Here is a 16,701-nt window from a genome sequence, read left to right as displayed (position 1 = left end):
CCCTCCTCTCGCCCCTTAGCTCACCAATTCAGACACATCATTAAGTGCTTTTATAGCTATCACTGCTTTCAGTTAAGCTGTATAGAATCTCATTTACCTCAGTCTTAGCTTCCACTTGTGTCTCACTAGTCTCTGGCTCAGTTTCTTCAGTTTTAACTTCTGATTTGCTTTCTAGCATTGGTGCATCTGGTCCTAGTTGCTGGGAATTCGTATCAGCACTAGCAACTGAGGCAGGGGTGGGGACCCTGTTATCAATACTAGCTGCTGCCTGGGATAGCTGTTGTAAAAACAGTACAAAAGAAAGACACTGCATATATAGAAATACTTTCCTTTACTAAAAATGAACAGCACAAAAGAGACATGAGATGATATTCTAAAACAGTGCAGAACATGGATACAGGAGCTCACTGTAGCCAAGTTTTGATATAACACATTTCATAACTCTGCTTTACAGAGGAGAAGCCAAGGAAGAATTCTGCCCCAAAGACGCTTCTCTTACAGAGAAAACACCTGCCCAGTAAAACACTGTACATTCCTTGACATGTGCATTCATCCTGACTAAAGCTTAAAAGAAAAAATTTATGCAGATTTCATGATCAAAAAAGACCAGTTCTGGTCAAGGCCACGGGTATTAGGCCCGTTACACCTCATCTTTCTGCACGCTGCTGCCATTTTTACTTTAAGCAGCTCCAAGTCATTCCATACACCCCCCCCTCCTTCAAATAATGCTGAGGAGCATCTGAACACACACATTTTTACATTATCTCTATAATGAACCCTTTGGTCTGAAGTAGAAGCCACTATTGACAACTATGGGCTCTATACATTCACGGCACGGTGCTATACACAGGGAGAACTCTTGTGGAATGCCACTACACAAGAAAAATGCAACTAGCTGGTACTTACTGGAGTGCCGGGTGGCTGCGCTTGCACAGATGTTGGCTGCTGCTGAGATGGCTGCGGGGTTGGCACAGACTGGGGCTGAACAGGGGTCTGAGGCTGTGGCGTGACTTGAGCCTGTGCCGCAGTCTGCCCCGTGGGCGTGCTTTGTGTCTGCGTCGCGTTAGGAACGGAACCCGGTGTCGGAGTTGGTGTCTGTCCCGACGATGAGACGGGTGTCGATGGCTGAGTGGGTGCTGCTGGCTGAGGAGGAGTCATTCCAGTTGGCGTTTGGTGCTGAATAGGTGGCATCCCAGCAGCAGTGGACACAGGAGGTGTAGTCTGATGTAGAGGTGGCTGGGTCACTGGTGGACATGGCAACTGCCCGCTCTGCGGTCCCAGCATGTTCATGGAGTTGGGAAGAGCAGCACTGGGAACCTGCCCCTGCTAGAGAGACAGATTCTCTTACAGACATTTGGATCCCAAAACTCTGGGAATCACATCTATCCTTAAAATCACTGCACTAAAGTTTCCTTTTAAAATATACTGTAAGTCTAAACATGAGATCAGCTATAAAGAAGTGCTGCTATTGCAAATGATGATGCTCTGATTTCTCCAAATATTTTCACCAGCTCTTAGCCAAAGACCGCGCTCCCAGATGTGCCACACACTTTTTTTTTAACGTTAATTCTACTGGCACAGAGAGGGAATCCTCACGATCTCAGAGTAACACAGAAAGCCACGGGCAGACAATCTCTAAATCATGCCATTAGCTGGGCAAAGGTCACACTATGCATACAAAATGGTTTCAAGCAAATACATGTTTTAGGCCAGGTTTCTAGAGCTGCCCTGCTTTAGATAACAGTTTAATACATTTAATGCCTCCCTCATTGCACGGTGCCAGACTTAAGGGTGCTTTGCTTTCTTTTTCTAGTTAGACTACTCCAGTTGCTTAGGAAAATTGTGGATCTGTTTTTCAGAGCAGCACCAATAAAGTATTCTGGATGTGCACGGACTTTTAAATCACATATTTTACCAACAATTGTATCAGATAACTAGTGATGAAAAAGAATTCTCTATTCTCAGATGTATCTCTTACTCCTAGAAATCTAAATCAACTAATAGTTTCTTGCAGGTGAGGTTTCACACTTAAAACATGCTTCTGTATTGCCGGTACATAGTCAGTTTTAGTGAAATACGTGCATTAGGAAAACAATATTCCCCACAAAGGTGGTCAAACAACTGAGCCAGGGCCCAAAAAACTGCAGATGCTCTGTCCTGAACACACTCCAAACCTGACCTGACAGAGCTCTTTGTAGCCTGATGTAACTGGAATCTCTCATTTAAAGAGGGCTGGACTGAAGAACTTTGGAGGTCCCAACTAACCTAAATTACTTGGACTCTGAGTTAAAAAACAAGCCTCTCCCTGTGGAAAAGCATATACATTGGCATCATAAGCACAGCTGCTACTTCACTGACTATTACTGTAACAGAAAAAACCCCAATTTTCTCTTCTGAAGTAGAGGTTAAAACAAACTTTAAAAGATCTTCCCCAAACACTTTATTATAATTCTTGATTTAAAGTTACCTTTAGGCCCACAAAAAGACAAAAGCATATGCCATAAATGTCCCATAAACTAACTTCTGATAGTCCCCCTAAAAAATCTCATCAGCATGCAGTTTTTTTTGGAACTTAAATCAGGAATTACATGGCATTGCCCCCATATATAAATCAGCTATGGAAGAGCTTATGAAGAGGGGAGGATCCCCAGAAGTCAGGGGTGACTGCAATAAAGGGTGGATATAGAAATACAAGTAAGCAAACATACATAAAGAAATCAGAACAAAACAACTAAGAATAAATAATTCAAGTATTACAAAATACATCTTACCTGTGCCACCCCGGCCTGGGCTGTTGTCTGGCCCATGCCTACATTGTTCACATTCATGGCCCCACTGGATGCTGGGAACTGGTTCTGGGGCAGGAACTGGTTCTGGGTAGGAGCCTGACCCATCATGTTGTTGCCATGAGCTCCCATCATGTTCTGTGGCTGAGGCATTCGGGAAGGAGACATTGCCATCTAAAAATTAACACCCAAATTAAAGATATTGCCATTTAGTATAATGTAGGAAAACAAAGGAAAACACGCTCCATGTAACCAACACAAAGACAGGTCAAAACAATAAAAAGAAAGCTGGTAAACCAAATGGAAGCAGACAAATACATACAACTTCGGCATTTGTTCCACATTATTCATGAGGAAGTTATTTTTAAACAAGTAATTTTCAAAACTCTACTACAAGTGTTAGAAAACTGAAAATACTTTTGTTTTTCTAAAGAGTAAAAGTATGTTTTCATGCAGGAATAAAGACAGTATATATACTGCAAAGACAGCTTCTGGAAGAACTCCGCTCTTCCGAGGACTGTTGCAGATTACCGCAGCTCTGGCATCTGCCTCTCTAAAGATTTGAAACAACACCACTAACAATCCCACCAAAACAGAACACCATATGTAAATATTGAAAACAAGCACCTCAATATAAGCCTGACAGGCTTGGTACGTTTCCATGAAATTATCCTACAATTTACAGTACTACTCTATGACGTGGCCTTTTCAGAAGAGCATTAACACCGCTAAATGTAATCTACCAATTTTGAGAAGAACACAGTAACAAAAAGTACGAACCGCAGGAACAGCGCCCATGTTGTTCATCTGTACAGGATGGTTCATTGGAGAAGCTGCACGGGGTCCCATGGGTGCTTGTGGCATCTGTACATTCCCTATGGACATGGGGTTAAACTGATTCATTCCTGCAAATGCACCCCCAAAATAACTCATTAGGAACAAGTCATCAGAATTTACATCTGCATATTCTACTATAATATTAACATGTATTATGACTAAAGTTTGACTGCCCTATGCTTTTTTTAACTTTCTTCAAATTACTTGTTTTAAGAGACAAATCAGGGTGCAAGAAGCATTTAGAAGAATACCAGTTAGGCTGAAACATAACTTTTAATGTCTAAAAAAAAAAATAATGCAAAATATGAAGAGTGTGGATGATCTGCAAAGACAGGACGTTATTTGTAAATAATAGCTTGGAATGGCTTCTTAACATCAAACATTTACTTTGAAACAGACATGTCTTATTCAAGCCTCACTGAAAGGGTTGAGGTAAATATGATAAAAATACATATGGTATCTATGAAGGCAATTCCTATAGCCTCAAAGCAGGACAAAAGCTAGCAATATGCTTAAACAGGTGTTGTGCTTTTTATATGAGACATTTAGCCTCTCCAAAAAACTTGTCTAGCAGGAATTAAGGTGTAAATACATAGTTATGGAGCTATACCTGCTATCAACTTTTTTCTCCTATTGAACTGAATGTTAAAACAATGTAAGTTCTCAAGGACATTTCAACACAAGTTCCAACTTACTACTAACTCTGACCAAGAAATAAAACAATTTGCGACAATTTTTTGGAGGAAGCTGAAGCACCTAAAAGTCACAGGTTTGTATTTTCCAGAAAAAGCACACCCATGAGCCCACAGCAGCCTAAATCAGCAATGAGGGGCCATCAGTGCTAGAGACAAGCTCCAAGGCTTTATTAGAAGCACTGTGCATCAGAAACCAAGAAAGGTTATCCTTAGTTAAACAGATTCTAGGATTAATGTGCTAAGTTTCCAGCTATAGGTGTATTTTTGGCTAATTAACTGACGAAAACACGTCAGCATTCTCACCCCCGCTCCCCCCTTTTTACAGTGTTTTATGTGAGATTACCCACAGTATTCTTGCTTGTTCTCTCCTCTTTTCGATAGAACTGAATTAATTCCCAATCACTAGCAAAGCACTGGGCACATATTGCCAGTTTTTAAGATAAGACTGCACCGAGACAGTTCCTGCCACAGAGCAACACCAAAGAATGATGCTGGTAAAGGGAGACTCAGCAGTTCCTCCCCCCACAACTCCAAAAGAAAACCAGATCAGCTTTGCCCCTAACAATTATCTTGAAACCACAAATTGCAATTAGAGAGGAAAACATAGATACCTTGAGAAACCTGCATACGACTTATAGGCACGGTTGGCATGGACATAGGCCCATCTGCAACAACACAGAAGAATGGTCAGCGAAAACCGATTTAAAATACAAACTCAAGATTAACATGAGAGCCCAAGGACACAAAACTGCAGAGCCACAGGTGAAATGCAGAAGTAGCTCCTACGGAAGTACTTACTGGGCGGCCTGACGGGCTGTGCCTGGCCCATGGCTGCAGCCACCTGCGGGATCCCGGGGGGCTGGGGCCCTGGGGTCTGCAAGGCCGCCTGGTTCCCCAGCATCCCTTGTTTATGGAGGCGAGACCTCCGCTTCTCTTCTAGCTCCTTTTGTATCTTATAGATTTTCTCTGCTAATAAATGATAGTATTCATCCTAAAAGAGAAAAAAAAATAGTACTCAGTGTCAAGTGCAAGAAAACAGCAGCAGAACTCAAAGAGTCACCTGTATTTTTATTTAATGTGTACACCTGCCTTTTTAAGCAAGAAGTATTTATTTTCAGAATTCTGCTAAATTGAGAAAGTCTCATCACTGCTTTAATTCAGAAAAGGAAAAGCAAAGCTTCCAGAAAACACATGAGACTTGGCTTTATAGCTATCCTTCATACCTTCTCTGAGCAGATTAGCAGATAAAGGAGAAGACTGTAGGTCTCCTGTTGCTTCATCAAAAAATGGGAAGCTGTGATTTAGTTTCCAAGTGTTGATGATTTTTAAACATTTTAATAATAAGCATTGTCAATAATCCACAGACGAAAGAAAAAAATGTCCCCAGCAACACTGTAATGCTGAATAAACTTCAGGAGCCAGATGTTAAGGACAGATCTATTTTTACAGAAAGAAAGGATTCCTGAAGAGTCTGACTACAGACAGCCATTGCAGGGAATAAACAAAACCAGACCAAACCCCAAAGGAATGGAGGAAAACTGAGAAAAATAGTCCACAGGCACAGACAACTAAACACTACATCTGTACAAGATGAAAAATCCATTTTACTCAGTCCACATTGACAACAGATCAAATAAGACAGTCACAGTGCACAGCAAGGTAACTATTCTGCTTCTCAGCAACTGCTGGACACACATCTGTCAAGTGCATGAGATTATGCTCCTGTTAAAGGCAAAAAAACCCCTACAAACTCTCCAGACTACATTTCTTTTGGAGGTCACCTATGTTCTTAAAACCCAGTGTTACATGGAGCAATGGCTGAGTGACGTTTATGCCGCAATCATTTTGCCTTAACCCAACTTTCATCAAAATTAGAATTTATTACAGTAGGATTGAGTTAATTTCAGAAAATTAAAGATACTGGTATTCCTCACCAGCCTTGTTAAGAAGTCCAGTGTCACAACACAAAACTTTGGGTTTATGTTACTTCCCTCCTCTCAATGTCTCAAAAATCCATGAGTGCAGATACTTTCTGCTGTCTACATTAGAAGCACTACGGCCCCTTCCCTTCTACTCAAGACACTTCACCTCTAACCTTATACTTGTAAATTTAATATTGTGCTACTTTAACACTGAAAAAGGATGTGTTCACAAGGGACACATACTACTAAGACAATGTCAAACTGCTTACAGCAATGCTTCATACTAATCTGTTTTTCAATGTCAAAGTAGGACGGACGCTCCTGGAAAAGAAGGATGCAATTCCACATGGCATCATTAATATGTTCAAAACTATTCTATTCTTTCAAGTTTGCTGCTTGGAGCCAATACATAAGATAAATTCCAGTAACAGATTTCTGACAATGAGGCTCTGACAGCTGCTTTAAGGGGTGAAGATACTTTGGGGTATAATGGTCAGAAAGCATTTAATTTTATAAGCAGAAGTCTACTATGCTCATCCTTACTGAGAAGGTATTTAGATGCCCATGTATGTCTGTGAAATCCTCATTCTTGCTAAAGGTATTCTCTATAGGTGCCAGGGTGATCAAGGGCGATCACATGCTATGAACAACCTCTTGGTAGACACAAGGAAAACATGATACTGTCACTGACTAATGCTGACAAAGCAGCACTACTGCAAATACGGCCACTGCCCATCATTCCATCTTCAGCTCTTCTGGCAGATGGTCTGAGAGGGGCAGACTATGTGTTGCTCTTACTGGGTGATTATCACCTGAAATGCCATTAATTACTCTCTTTAAATGCTTTTTACCTTATTCAGGAAAGGACCTCAACATTCTGATCAGGTAAGATCTCACTAGCTACTGGTGCTACTAACATTGTCTTCAGCTGATGAGACCTCTCAGGGAGTGGTTCCTTTAGGGTAAAGTTACCACAGTGTCATAATGAAATAGTATCCTCAGTATTTCAATCAACAGGGGTTTGCTTTCTCTGAGTAACAGAGATTTGAACTGACCCTTCTTTGCAGAGAGAGCAAAAGCCACAGACAAGAACAGGAATTCTGTCCTGTTTCCCACGCACAAGGACAAATGGACCACTTATGTTGAGAGGTGAAACAGCTATTTCTTAGCCAAATCACCCTTGGTGCTGCTGAGTAGAGGATAAATAATTTCAACAGTGTGGGTAAAAGGTAACCAGTATAAACACAACCGAGTCCTGGAGAAAACCTCCAATGGTAAAGAGGCATTAAGAAAATTTTAAAACTACTATTTACACAGACTTCCAGAAATGAGAAAGTCAGTAACGCAAACATCGAGAACTGCAAACTGTTCGCCAATCTTCATGCGTGCCAATCGCACTTTCAGGAAGAATGCAAATAAGGCTGGGAAGATGTTGTCTAGTTTTCACAGAGCTGACAGAAGTGAATTAGCTTGGCGTGACATTAATCAGATGTCTTGGGACTATACAAATGCTGTCACAGACAAAAAGCAAAGGTTTCCTCACCAAGGACAGTGAAACGATTCTCTGCGGTTTTCATCATGCTTATAAGATTTGTGATACTATTGTTCTTGAACATATACTGAATACCTAGAACGAAGCAACGTACCCTACTGTTAGCAGATTCGTACATATCTCCTTCCACTTTCCTGGCATAAGCCACCAAGTTCTCCATGCGGCGATCCTTCAGTGCTGCTGGATCAGGAGTGGGAAAGATGGCTTGGACACTACAAGAAAGGAGAAAGAATAAAAGAAACATTATTCAGGGAAAAAAAGTATACTTCAATGCAGCTTTATAATGTTCACCCTGGACACACCTTCATACATCAGAGATGTAAAAACATATCAAAATCGTTTGGAAAAAAAATTCTGTATTGCACTACTCCCCACAAGATTAAAGCAAATTATATGATGGAAAAAATGGGAGGTTTGACAGTCTATAGTCTAAATACTTGTTTACTACAGCAGGACAAATTTACTAGCAATATAAACCAATTTCATGCCGATTCCTTAATAAGCATGAAGGATGAACTGTAGGGTGTCAAAGGTAACAGCTCATCCTCAGTGATCCAGTGTCAGAACCACTACTGGTAACTTTTCATCAACAACTTTTCATCAACAACTTTTCAGGTTAATAATAGAACTATGGTATTAAAATTCTTTAAAAACAATCAGGAAAAATACATGGTCTTGGTGAGTACTTACAGTTTATGCACTAAATGATTGCGCAGGTCCTGAGTGACATGTTCATGCCATGCTTTCCTTACCCCGGTACTAGAAGGAGGTGCAGCCGTTGGCATTGAACTGAGGTTTCCAACATTGCCAGAATTTGTGCCATCATTCATTAGTGGGCTAAAATAAAAAGGGACTGCTACAGTACAGAATGCAAAGTTCCGTTGTATGTTTGATGTCTGAAGCAATTTTAAAGTAATTCCATCACTTCTAGCTACTGCATCAAATGTTATCTAAGTGAAATTTTTGTATTGGCAAACTGCAACACCTACAGCAAAGCATCTCAGGAGTTTGCAAGACATAGTGTGAACAATAAAGAATGACAACTTAAAAATACATTATATTCTTCCTTTGGGAATTCATTTAAAACTACTAAATGTTCTAAGGCTCTCAGGAGGACAAAGTGGTAGATATAAAACTGAAATAGGAAAGAAGAGTATAGCTATAGATGTGCCTGATCATTTGCATGCCAATACAATTAGTTTTTAAAGCATGCTCTTTATTTACATTCATAAGCATGTAAATAAATGTTTTATGGAGCAAGAATGAAAACGCATGCATTACTTATTTGTCCCAAGGGATGTTGGAAGAGCAGTGTCAGAAATTAGACTAGCTTGCTGGTCTGTTGTTATTCCTCCTGCGGGAAGGTTCATCTGGTTGGCTCCTTTGGGACAAAATTAAATCACATTAGTATCCAGTTCACAGTTTTGACACTAACATGGCAAAACTACACCTTACTGACCCAGATAGTTAACAAAAGAAAACAGCCTATCAGATAACCACTTTTATGAAAATATGTGCTGTGGTGCATATATGTAGCTATTATGGAATCAAAAGTTACTTTCATTCTGAACATTTTTTTTTTTCCTACAAAAATCCTAGTCTATTAAAACTTAAGATTCATGAACCCTTAAGTCCAGTTTAATAAGCTAAAAAGAAGGTAATACCACAATTATGTTCCAGAAACAAATCAGGATTTAAGACAGAACTGCCTGCTAGAAGAGGATAAATACTTGTTAAACAAACCAAAATCCTGTGGCAATTCAGTCTAATCACCTTAAACAACAGTAAGCTATGGAGTATACATTAAAAGAAACTGAAACTACTGCTCTTTGGCAGAAGCAATATATTCAAAATTTTGTAATATTAAAGCGTAAATTAAAGGTAGTGTTTATAATCAGTGTAATTTTATGTTATTAATCAACATAAATAGAAAGTCACTACTCCAATGAAATGGAATCCTGGACTATCCTAAAAATTTAACCATATTTTAACACTTTAGTTTCTTGGTATTTTTTCCACCTACCCAGTGCATTAATGGTCCTCATTTGCTGGTGAGCCTGCGGCTGTGCCGGCTGTTGCCCTTGTACCTGGGACTGCAGCTGCGTCTGGGGCTGGTTGCCGTAGGGCAACCCGAGCGCAGCATAGGCTCGCTGCATGGAGCTGGGGTCGATGGGGTTGGGATTGCTCAGCGATGGAGTATTCTGCTGGCCCGTGCCAACCGAACCGATGGAATTCTGGATTCCACCAGCTGGAGATCCTAAAAGGGCTATAAAAAAAAATGGATGAGAGAAAATTGAAAAATCAATGAGGACAAATGATAAAACAAATCATGCCAAGAATCAACAGAACGTGTGTATAGTTATATGGTATGTATTGTTCTGCCAAAGGACAGAACGACACCCGAGATGCCAAGTGGTGAAACTCAGCCTTTGATTCTACAGGGCAGAAACCACCTTAGCAATTAATACCTGTAGTCTGAAGAGAAATGCTGTAAACTTCAGGGAGATAAGTCCATAATTACTGTAATATACAAGAAGTACAGGCTCCAATATAAGGCTAAATAGGATTTTCCTGCTTGGGACAGTGGACTAAGGCAGGGGGGAAATTCCTCTACTTCTCTCTTTCCCAGTCCCATTTTAGGTAAAAATATTTGGCTCCAGAACAGAGATCCTGAGTTCAACAGAAATACTGTGTCCCTGGACACAAAGTTAATACTGAAGATGCTGGTAGAAATTTTCATTCTGAGCAGTCACTAGATGAATCCCCTGAAGGCCAAATTACTCTAAACCCCAAGTTATTCAGAGATATGAAAAGCCCGATGGGTTTCAGATTGTACTGACAAAATCTAAAATCATTTGAAGAGTCAGAAAGGGGATGAGCCTGTCACAAGTTTTGGTAAACAATTTAGATAATAATATTTAGATATTCATTAACCATCACAACCAAGGAACTTCTCTCACCACACAGATGTACGGAAGAGTCATTTGCACTGTAGACAGGAAATGGGAACAACAGGGAAAAGTGGGTTTTATTAAACCCAGAAGCGAATAAAAATCTGCTTTCCAGTCCTCATTTTAGCTGCCATTTTAAGTAATAAAATGTTCCGTTGTGAATGACACATGGAGTATATCCCTCACTACAAAGACACTGCATTTTGATAACTGAGACTCTGGTAGAAGTAATACATACTTCACATTTTCCCTCTCAAGTAATTAAATATGTAATGTGCATTACTAATTTGTGAGCTAAACATAGCAACAATAATAGCTTTTAATATAGGCCACAATAGCCATTTTATTGAAATATTAGGAGAGGCACATGGTTAGGAAAAAAAAAAAATCAGGAAAAAAAGCCTTCTGAGACATTAACGGCATTATCTAGGCTTTCTTAAATCCTTACCCACTATGGAAACTGAATCATTGAAAAAGATACACACTTTCAGCTTCCAGCCAAGAGCAAACACACAGAGAGTCCAGACTTTTCCTTTTCCAGATGAGAATTGAATTTGATCTCATTTGCCAAAGAACTACAGATTGATATAGTCAGAGATCCCCTCTCCAGAACAAGCAGCCCCACAGAAAACATCCTTTATTTTTTTTTCCACAAGGACAATCCACAGTATTTTCAACACTGGGTTTACCATGGCAATCAGGATTACATATGTTTACACTTTGTAGACATATTCACAATAGCTTTTGAACTCACTGATAATTTCCAAGCAAGTTTAAGAACAAATAGAAGTTGACTAAGATCCTATCAGTTTAATTAAAGACGACATATTAAAATTTCTTGTTGGACTTGCACATAGCACTCTGGAATCACACAATGTAAGAGCAGGATGCCTTCACACTAGTGCAAGCCAAGAAATAAGGAAGCCTCCAGAAAGGTTCAGTAGCATAAAACTTGTGGCACCCTGGCATTCAAAAGGCTTCAGAGGCTGTTGTGATAGCAAAGGATCGATCTTGGAACTAATAAAAATTCCAGCTTGTTAGGGAAGAAGGATGATGTTTCTCCAGAAAAGTTACCAAAAATCCCCAAACCCAGAAGCTTTCAGCATTGGCTGTAAATCAGAGGCCACATCTCTGGAGATGGCAGAATGACCACAGGTGATGCGGAAGGCTGGGAACAGGAAAAAGGCTTCTGGCCATCACTCTGATGATCACCACCTGTTCCATCACTCCCCATGCTCTTCTAGGGGAAAATGCTAGGGAACGCAAGCTTGGCTTGAAGCTCACACTGAAGATACATTGGAGCTTGGAGAAGTCAACCACCTCTTGCCCACAGCTCTGGGCTGAGCTTTGGCAGCGGTATCAGTCACCAAGAAGTACCAGTTCAGCCCTTGTGTTACAGCAGCTTTAGGAACCACAATCCAGCCAACTCTAGAGAAGTCTACTTCAGCAAGATCAGGTTTCCAGATCTCTATTTCTGCCCCAGACCAAAGACTACTTACAAAAAAATCCCCATCTGGGTATTTGTCAGAGTTGACAGTCTGAATGTCACTTTAAAAGTGACAACATGGATAGTGAGTCGATAAAAACGCCACTGCTTCTTCATAAAACTACTAATTTTATAAAAAGGGGACAATGTCTGAAGACGACTATTTTGACTTGCATTTTGAAAAGACTAATGATCTCCAAGAAGTTCCACATGTGTGCACATACCTATTCAAGCAAGCAAAACTCACTAATCCTGGTAAACACCCAAAAGTTGCTTCAACATTTCAAACTAAAGTATTATTATGAGGAGACAGCCTATGCTCTTGCAGCCAGTGGTGCACTTACAACATGGAAATTAGTGGCTCTGTTTAGTCTCAGCTTTTCTGTACTTTATAACTCAATAGCATACTGTATTAAGTATTTTCACAATGTCAGGAATCTGCTTGTTCATTGGCTTTATTTGAATGCATGATGTTATCTCAATCTGTCAAGCAAGAAGATGGAGGAATAGAGTATTAAATTTCCATCCTGGACAGATCAAGTGCAAATGCAGACCTTTCTGTGGCAGATACCATAGAAAACCAAGTCAATTACACTAAATGCAGCACTGAAACAAACAAGAGTTATCATATTAGGCTACTGCTACATGAAGCAATGCCTACTATGATTTTTTTGTATTAACTAATGCTTTAGACATTGATGAGTTCACAACAGAAGCTACAAGTGTGAAGACAACTCTGTACAGGACTGTTCACATTCTAAAGGCTTTAAGGACAACTGAGCTCCATATGTCCCACTGTTACAAAGTCCCAGTGTTTATGTATCTTAAGAGTGAAAGTTCAAACAAGCAGAAGTTAAGAAGTTAAGCAGCCCCCTCAACACTCATGTACAGGATTCCTGTTTCCAAGTGCAAAGCAGGTAATGCTGCCGTAGTGAAACTGCATCCATGTCTCCTAGAGGGGAAACCCTCCCATCACAATTTACTTTAAACAGAGCCCTGATGCTATTGGAAGTGTGAACGTCCAACACTTCTCTAACCTGACCAGCCCAGTGAACATGTTAATAAAATTTCGAGTCTGATTTGAATTTTCCATTTTGCTTCCAAATTGTTTTTGAAGGCCAAAAAAAGGGGATTATCCTTTATAATATATCTAAACAAGTGGTTTTAGTGTTCACATTTTAGCTTCAAACAAACCATCAGGTGTTACATGTACAACTCAGAGACATAATTCAGAACAAAGAACCTTGCACCTCAGCGTACTAAACTGCAAATTTTCATGGTTACTACCACTGGATTATTGATTAATTGGAGATTTCATATTTATCTCCCCCACATGCAACAGGAGAGCCAAACTCCACACTTATCCATTTTAATTCTGTTGCATTCAAACAACATCCTATTTGATCCCATACAAAATTATTTTTAAGGACTGTTTTTGTTCAAGTGCCTTCTCTTTTGATAAGTTGTATGAATGGCATAAAACCAAACACTGCACGAAGTACTTTCTACAGCAGCTTGTATTGAAAAAAACAATTCTGTTGTGCTAGATGTTGTTAGCACTTTGGTAACAACTGTGTAATAAGGATGTGATGCACAAATGGACCATGTCATATTAAAAAGCAAAGCTTTCAACACATTTTTCAAAGGCCAAACATAACTAATCACTTGCAACAAATTACTTCCAAAACAAAAGACGCATCTTATTTACCAAGGAGGGGTTTGGTGAAATGAAAACAAAATCCTTACCTCCAAATAGCTCTATATTTATATATTTTTTTTCAGTTTTGGAGGGAAAACAACCCTCCTGAAACCATACTGAGAGCATGTTTAATGGATAATTTGGACAGTCTTATCAGCCACTCTCTCCTCTACCTTAATGTCACCTAACCTAGGAGCTCTTCTCTATCCTCCAAGGTTTGTTAGTGCTCCTCACTGCAGTCTCAGCCTAAACGGAAATTAGCAGAATGTTTCCAACACAATTCAAACGTACAAACTTAGCAAGCTCTCCATCTATTTTTCACTTCTTAACCCTTATTAAGTAATACTTGGGCATAACATCACTTAAGACTTTTAGAACTGCTGCACCTCTGCTGTAAAATGTTCTACCGTGGCACCCCTTAAAAGGATTTGATAAGAAGCAAATCTACCAATGTAAGTTCAGTATTTTCTGCTTCAGAGCAAGAGGGAAGAAATGCATTAGAAATTGGCTGCCCCCAAGCATCAGTAGCAGCTAAGTGATTATAAAAAACAGGCCTGGGCAAAACCACTATGATTTGCAGAACTTCGGCTAGTCTATATCAGCATTAAACAGACTTGAAGACACCCAGAGCAGATCTTTTTTGTGCACAAGAATTCTTCCATTTTTTATTATTCTTAATCACTAGCATGATGATTAAGGTGTTTCTATCAGGAAGAAAAATAATGAAGTAGCTTGTATCTTCCCCAAAACCCTACCTACAGCCAAAACTGCATTGTAACTGCAATCTATGGACCTGCCTCACAACAGAACACCAGTGAGAAGTTGTCACACCCTTTAAAAACAGATGTGCACTTGATCTGAGACTTTTTCTTTTCAATTATTGTGTTTGTAAGTAATAAATTGCATTCAGCGATCAGAAAGGAGAACAAGAAGATTATTAAACAGCTATTAAGTTTGCTGGGACATTGTAAAAGTTCACTCCTCCACTGCACATCTGATCAGCTTTATTTTAACAGTATCATTCCTCTGTGACCACAGTAAAACAAATACTTACGTTGCTGATTTCTTTTGTCACTGGCGTTTTTCAAAGGAAGGCAAACAGGACAGTCGTGCCGAGTACAATTCTTCCAGTGAGAGATGATTTGTCTTGAAGATGCACAATGAGCAACTGCAATAAGGAAAAGCAATAGAATTCAGGTCACCCCTTGGATAACAGGTTTTGAATAATCTCATTTTTAGAGCAACTTCATTCTTTCTCCTTTACAAAGAATACTGTATACATAGCTAAACGCAACTAAATTTTTTTGGAACCCACCAATAATGCCATAAAAAATGAAGGAAACTAGTACTAAAATCTGAGAAACTCTACATGGCTGAGTTGCAGGTGAACACATCATGGACATTACACCCTCTTTATAGAATGGAGGGACGAAAAAGAAACTTTCAAGGCTATAGTTGGTACTATCCTGCTTCTAAAAGGCAAATATTACATTCTGTTTTCTCAGCTGACATCTGTGAAGACATCAGAAATAGGAACTGAGCAAAGGTAATGAAAAAGGGAGCAGCTGTTTAATTAAAGAACCAGTTTTGGCACTAATTTGTGCCAGGTACAGGGATCTTCTTGACAAGAAAGAGACATGCGGCTGACAAACACGCAAGAAACCTTACGCAGCTCATTTGCAAGAGCAGCTTCAGCAACATGCGCTCACCTTGACAGGCCTTCCCAGCTTGACAGTGCGTCATGTGGTTGAGGACGTTTTTCATGGTTCGGCAGTGCGGGAGGGCGCAGGCCCGCACCTCTCCGTTCGCCTGCTCGCGCCGCTGACATTTGTGAGCGTGAAGCAGCAGAACCAACTGCTGCTGGATCAGTTTGCGCTTCTCGGGATCTGCTGTTGGTCCAGTCGCCATGGCCTGCGTCGGTACGATCCCCACTTGCTGTACTTGGGTTTGCATCTGGGACTGAGAAAACAGAGAGTTTAGCATTGTGTTTGCAAGTCTCATTTCTGAACTCTATCTTGTGTAATAATTTGAGTACCATAAGATTATTTGCCACGCATTCTGCTACAATTGGCTACAAGGATTATTAGGCCAGTCTCTGTAGTATTCTCAAACATTTCTATAACCCTTGGAACAGCAAAAATGTATTGAGGGGTTTCCTCTGTTAAGAATTTTACAAACAACAGGTTAAGTAACAAGCATCCAAAACCTTCTCTTCATTAGAGAGATCATTATTCCAACAGAAACCAGCTATTACCACACTTGGAGGTAGAATTCAAGTCTGTTTAGTATTATATTTTCATATTACAGGTTTTAATACACTTCAATCCTAGTTTCTTGTACCCAAAAGAAAGAGGAGTCCAATGGGAGAAGACAGTCAAAATTATATGACTGTTTCTGCTTATTACAATAAAAGGCAGAACTGGTTTTCCAAGCCTAAATCAGCCTTTCTCTTCCCAAATGAGCACTGATATTCCTTTCATCGAGAAAATTTCCAAAGTAATAGGTACACAGTTTTTATTCCAGAAAGGGCCACCTAAACCTGGATTGCATTTGTCTACCAAAGTGAACTAGAGTTAACTACAAGGTGATGTTAGGCTCTATCAGTTTGTAAAAATCTGACGTTTTATTTCCAGCATCTATTCTTTATGGACATGCTTCTGTAGCTGTGCCTGACAGAGCCCGCTGAGCCACAGGGATCTTCAGTCTAAGACATGGCTCACACCAACGTGGAAGAGATAAATAGCTTCCGTAACATGTCAGTTCTTCAGCACAC

General features: G+C 39.9%; 1 protein-coding gene across 7 annotated transcripts in view; it reads right to left on the bottom strand.

The window, feature by feature from the left end:
- The window catches only part of CREBBP (CREB binding lysine acetyltransferase), a 92,384-nt gene that overhangs the window by 30,706 nt on the left and 44,977 nt on the right, over positions 1-16,701 (bottom strand). For 5 of the 7 annotated variants that reach the window (XM_080353735.1, XM_080353737.1, XM_080353739.1 and 2 more), the window contains 12 exons: positions 15,638-15,887; positions 14,983-15,096; positions 9,816-10,058; positions 9,074-9,173; positions 8,483-8,629; positions 7,887-8,004; positions 5,117-5,309; positions 4,930-4,983; positions 3,567-3,691; positions 2,772-2,960; positions 907-1,326; positions 98-277 (listed from right to left, as the gene is read on the bottom strand). In XM_080353735.1, the coding sequence (XP_080209861.1) occupies positions 98-277; positions 907-1,326; positions 2,772-2,960; positions 3,567-3,691; positions 4,930-4,983; positions 5,117-5,309; positions 7,887-8,004; positions 8,483-8,629; positions 9,074-9,173; positions 9,816-10,058; positions 14,983-15,096; positions 15,638-15,887 (2,133 nt within the window). The remainder of the gene's footprint in view (positions 1-97; positions 278-906; positions 1,327-2,771; positions 2,961-3,566; positions 3,692-4,929; positions 4,984-5,116; positions 5,310-7,886; positions 8,005-8,482; positions 8,630-9,073; positions 9,174-9,815; positions 10,059-14,982; positions 15,097-15,637; positions 15,888-16,701) is intronic. The other 2 variants (XM_080353736.1, XM_080353738.1) reach the window with 2 other exon arrangements.

Source organism: Nesoenas mayeri (assembly GCF_963082525.1).
Source record: "Nesoenas mayeri genome assembly, chromosome: 15".
NCBI lineage: Eukaryota > Metazoa > Chordata > Aves > Columbiformes > Columbidae > Nesoenas > Nesoenas mayeri.
Note: the sequence above shows the minus strand (reverse complement) of the source record. Positions and strands in the feature narration are given on the sequence as shown.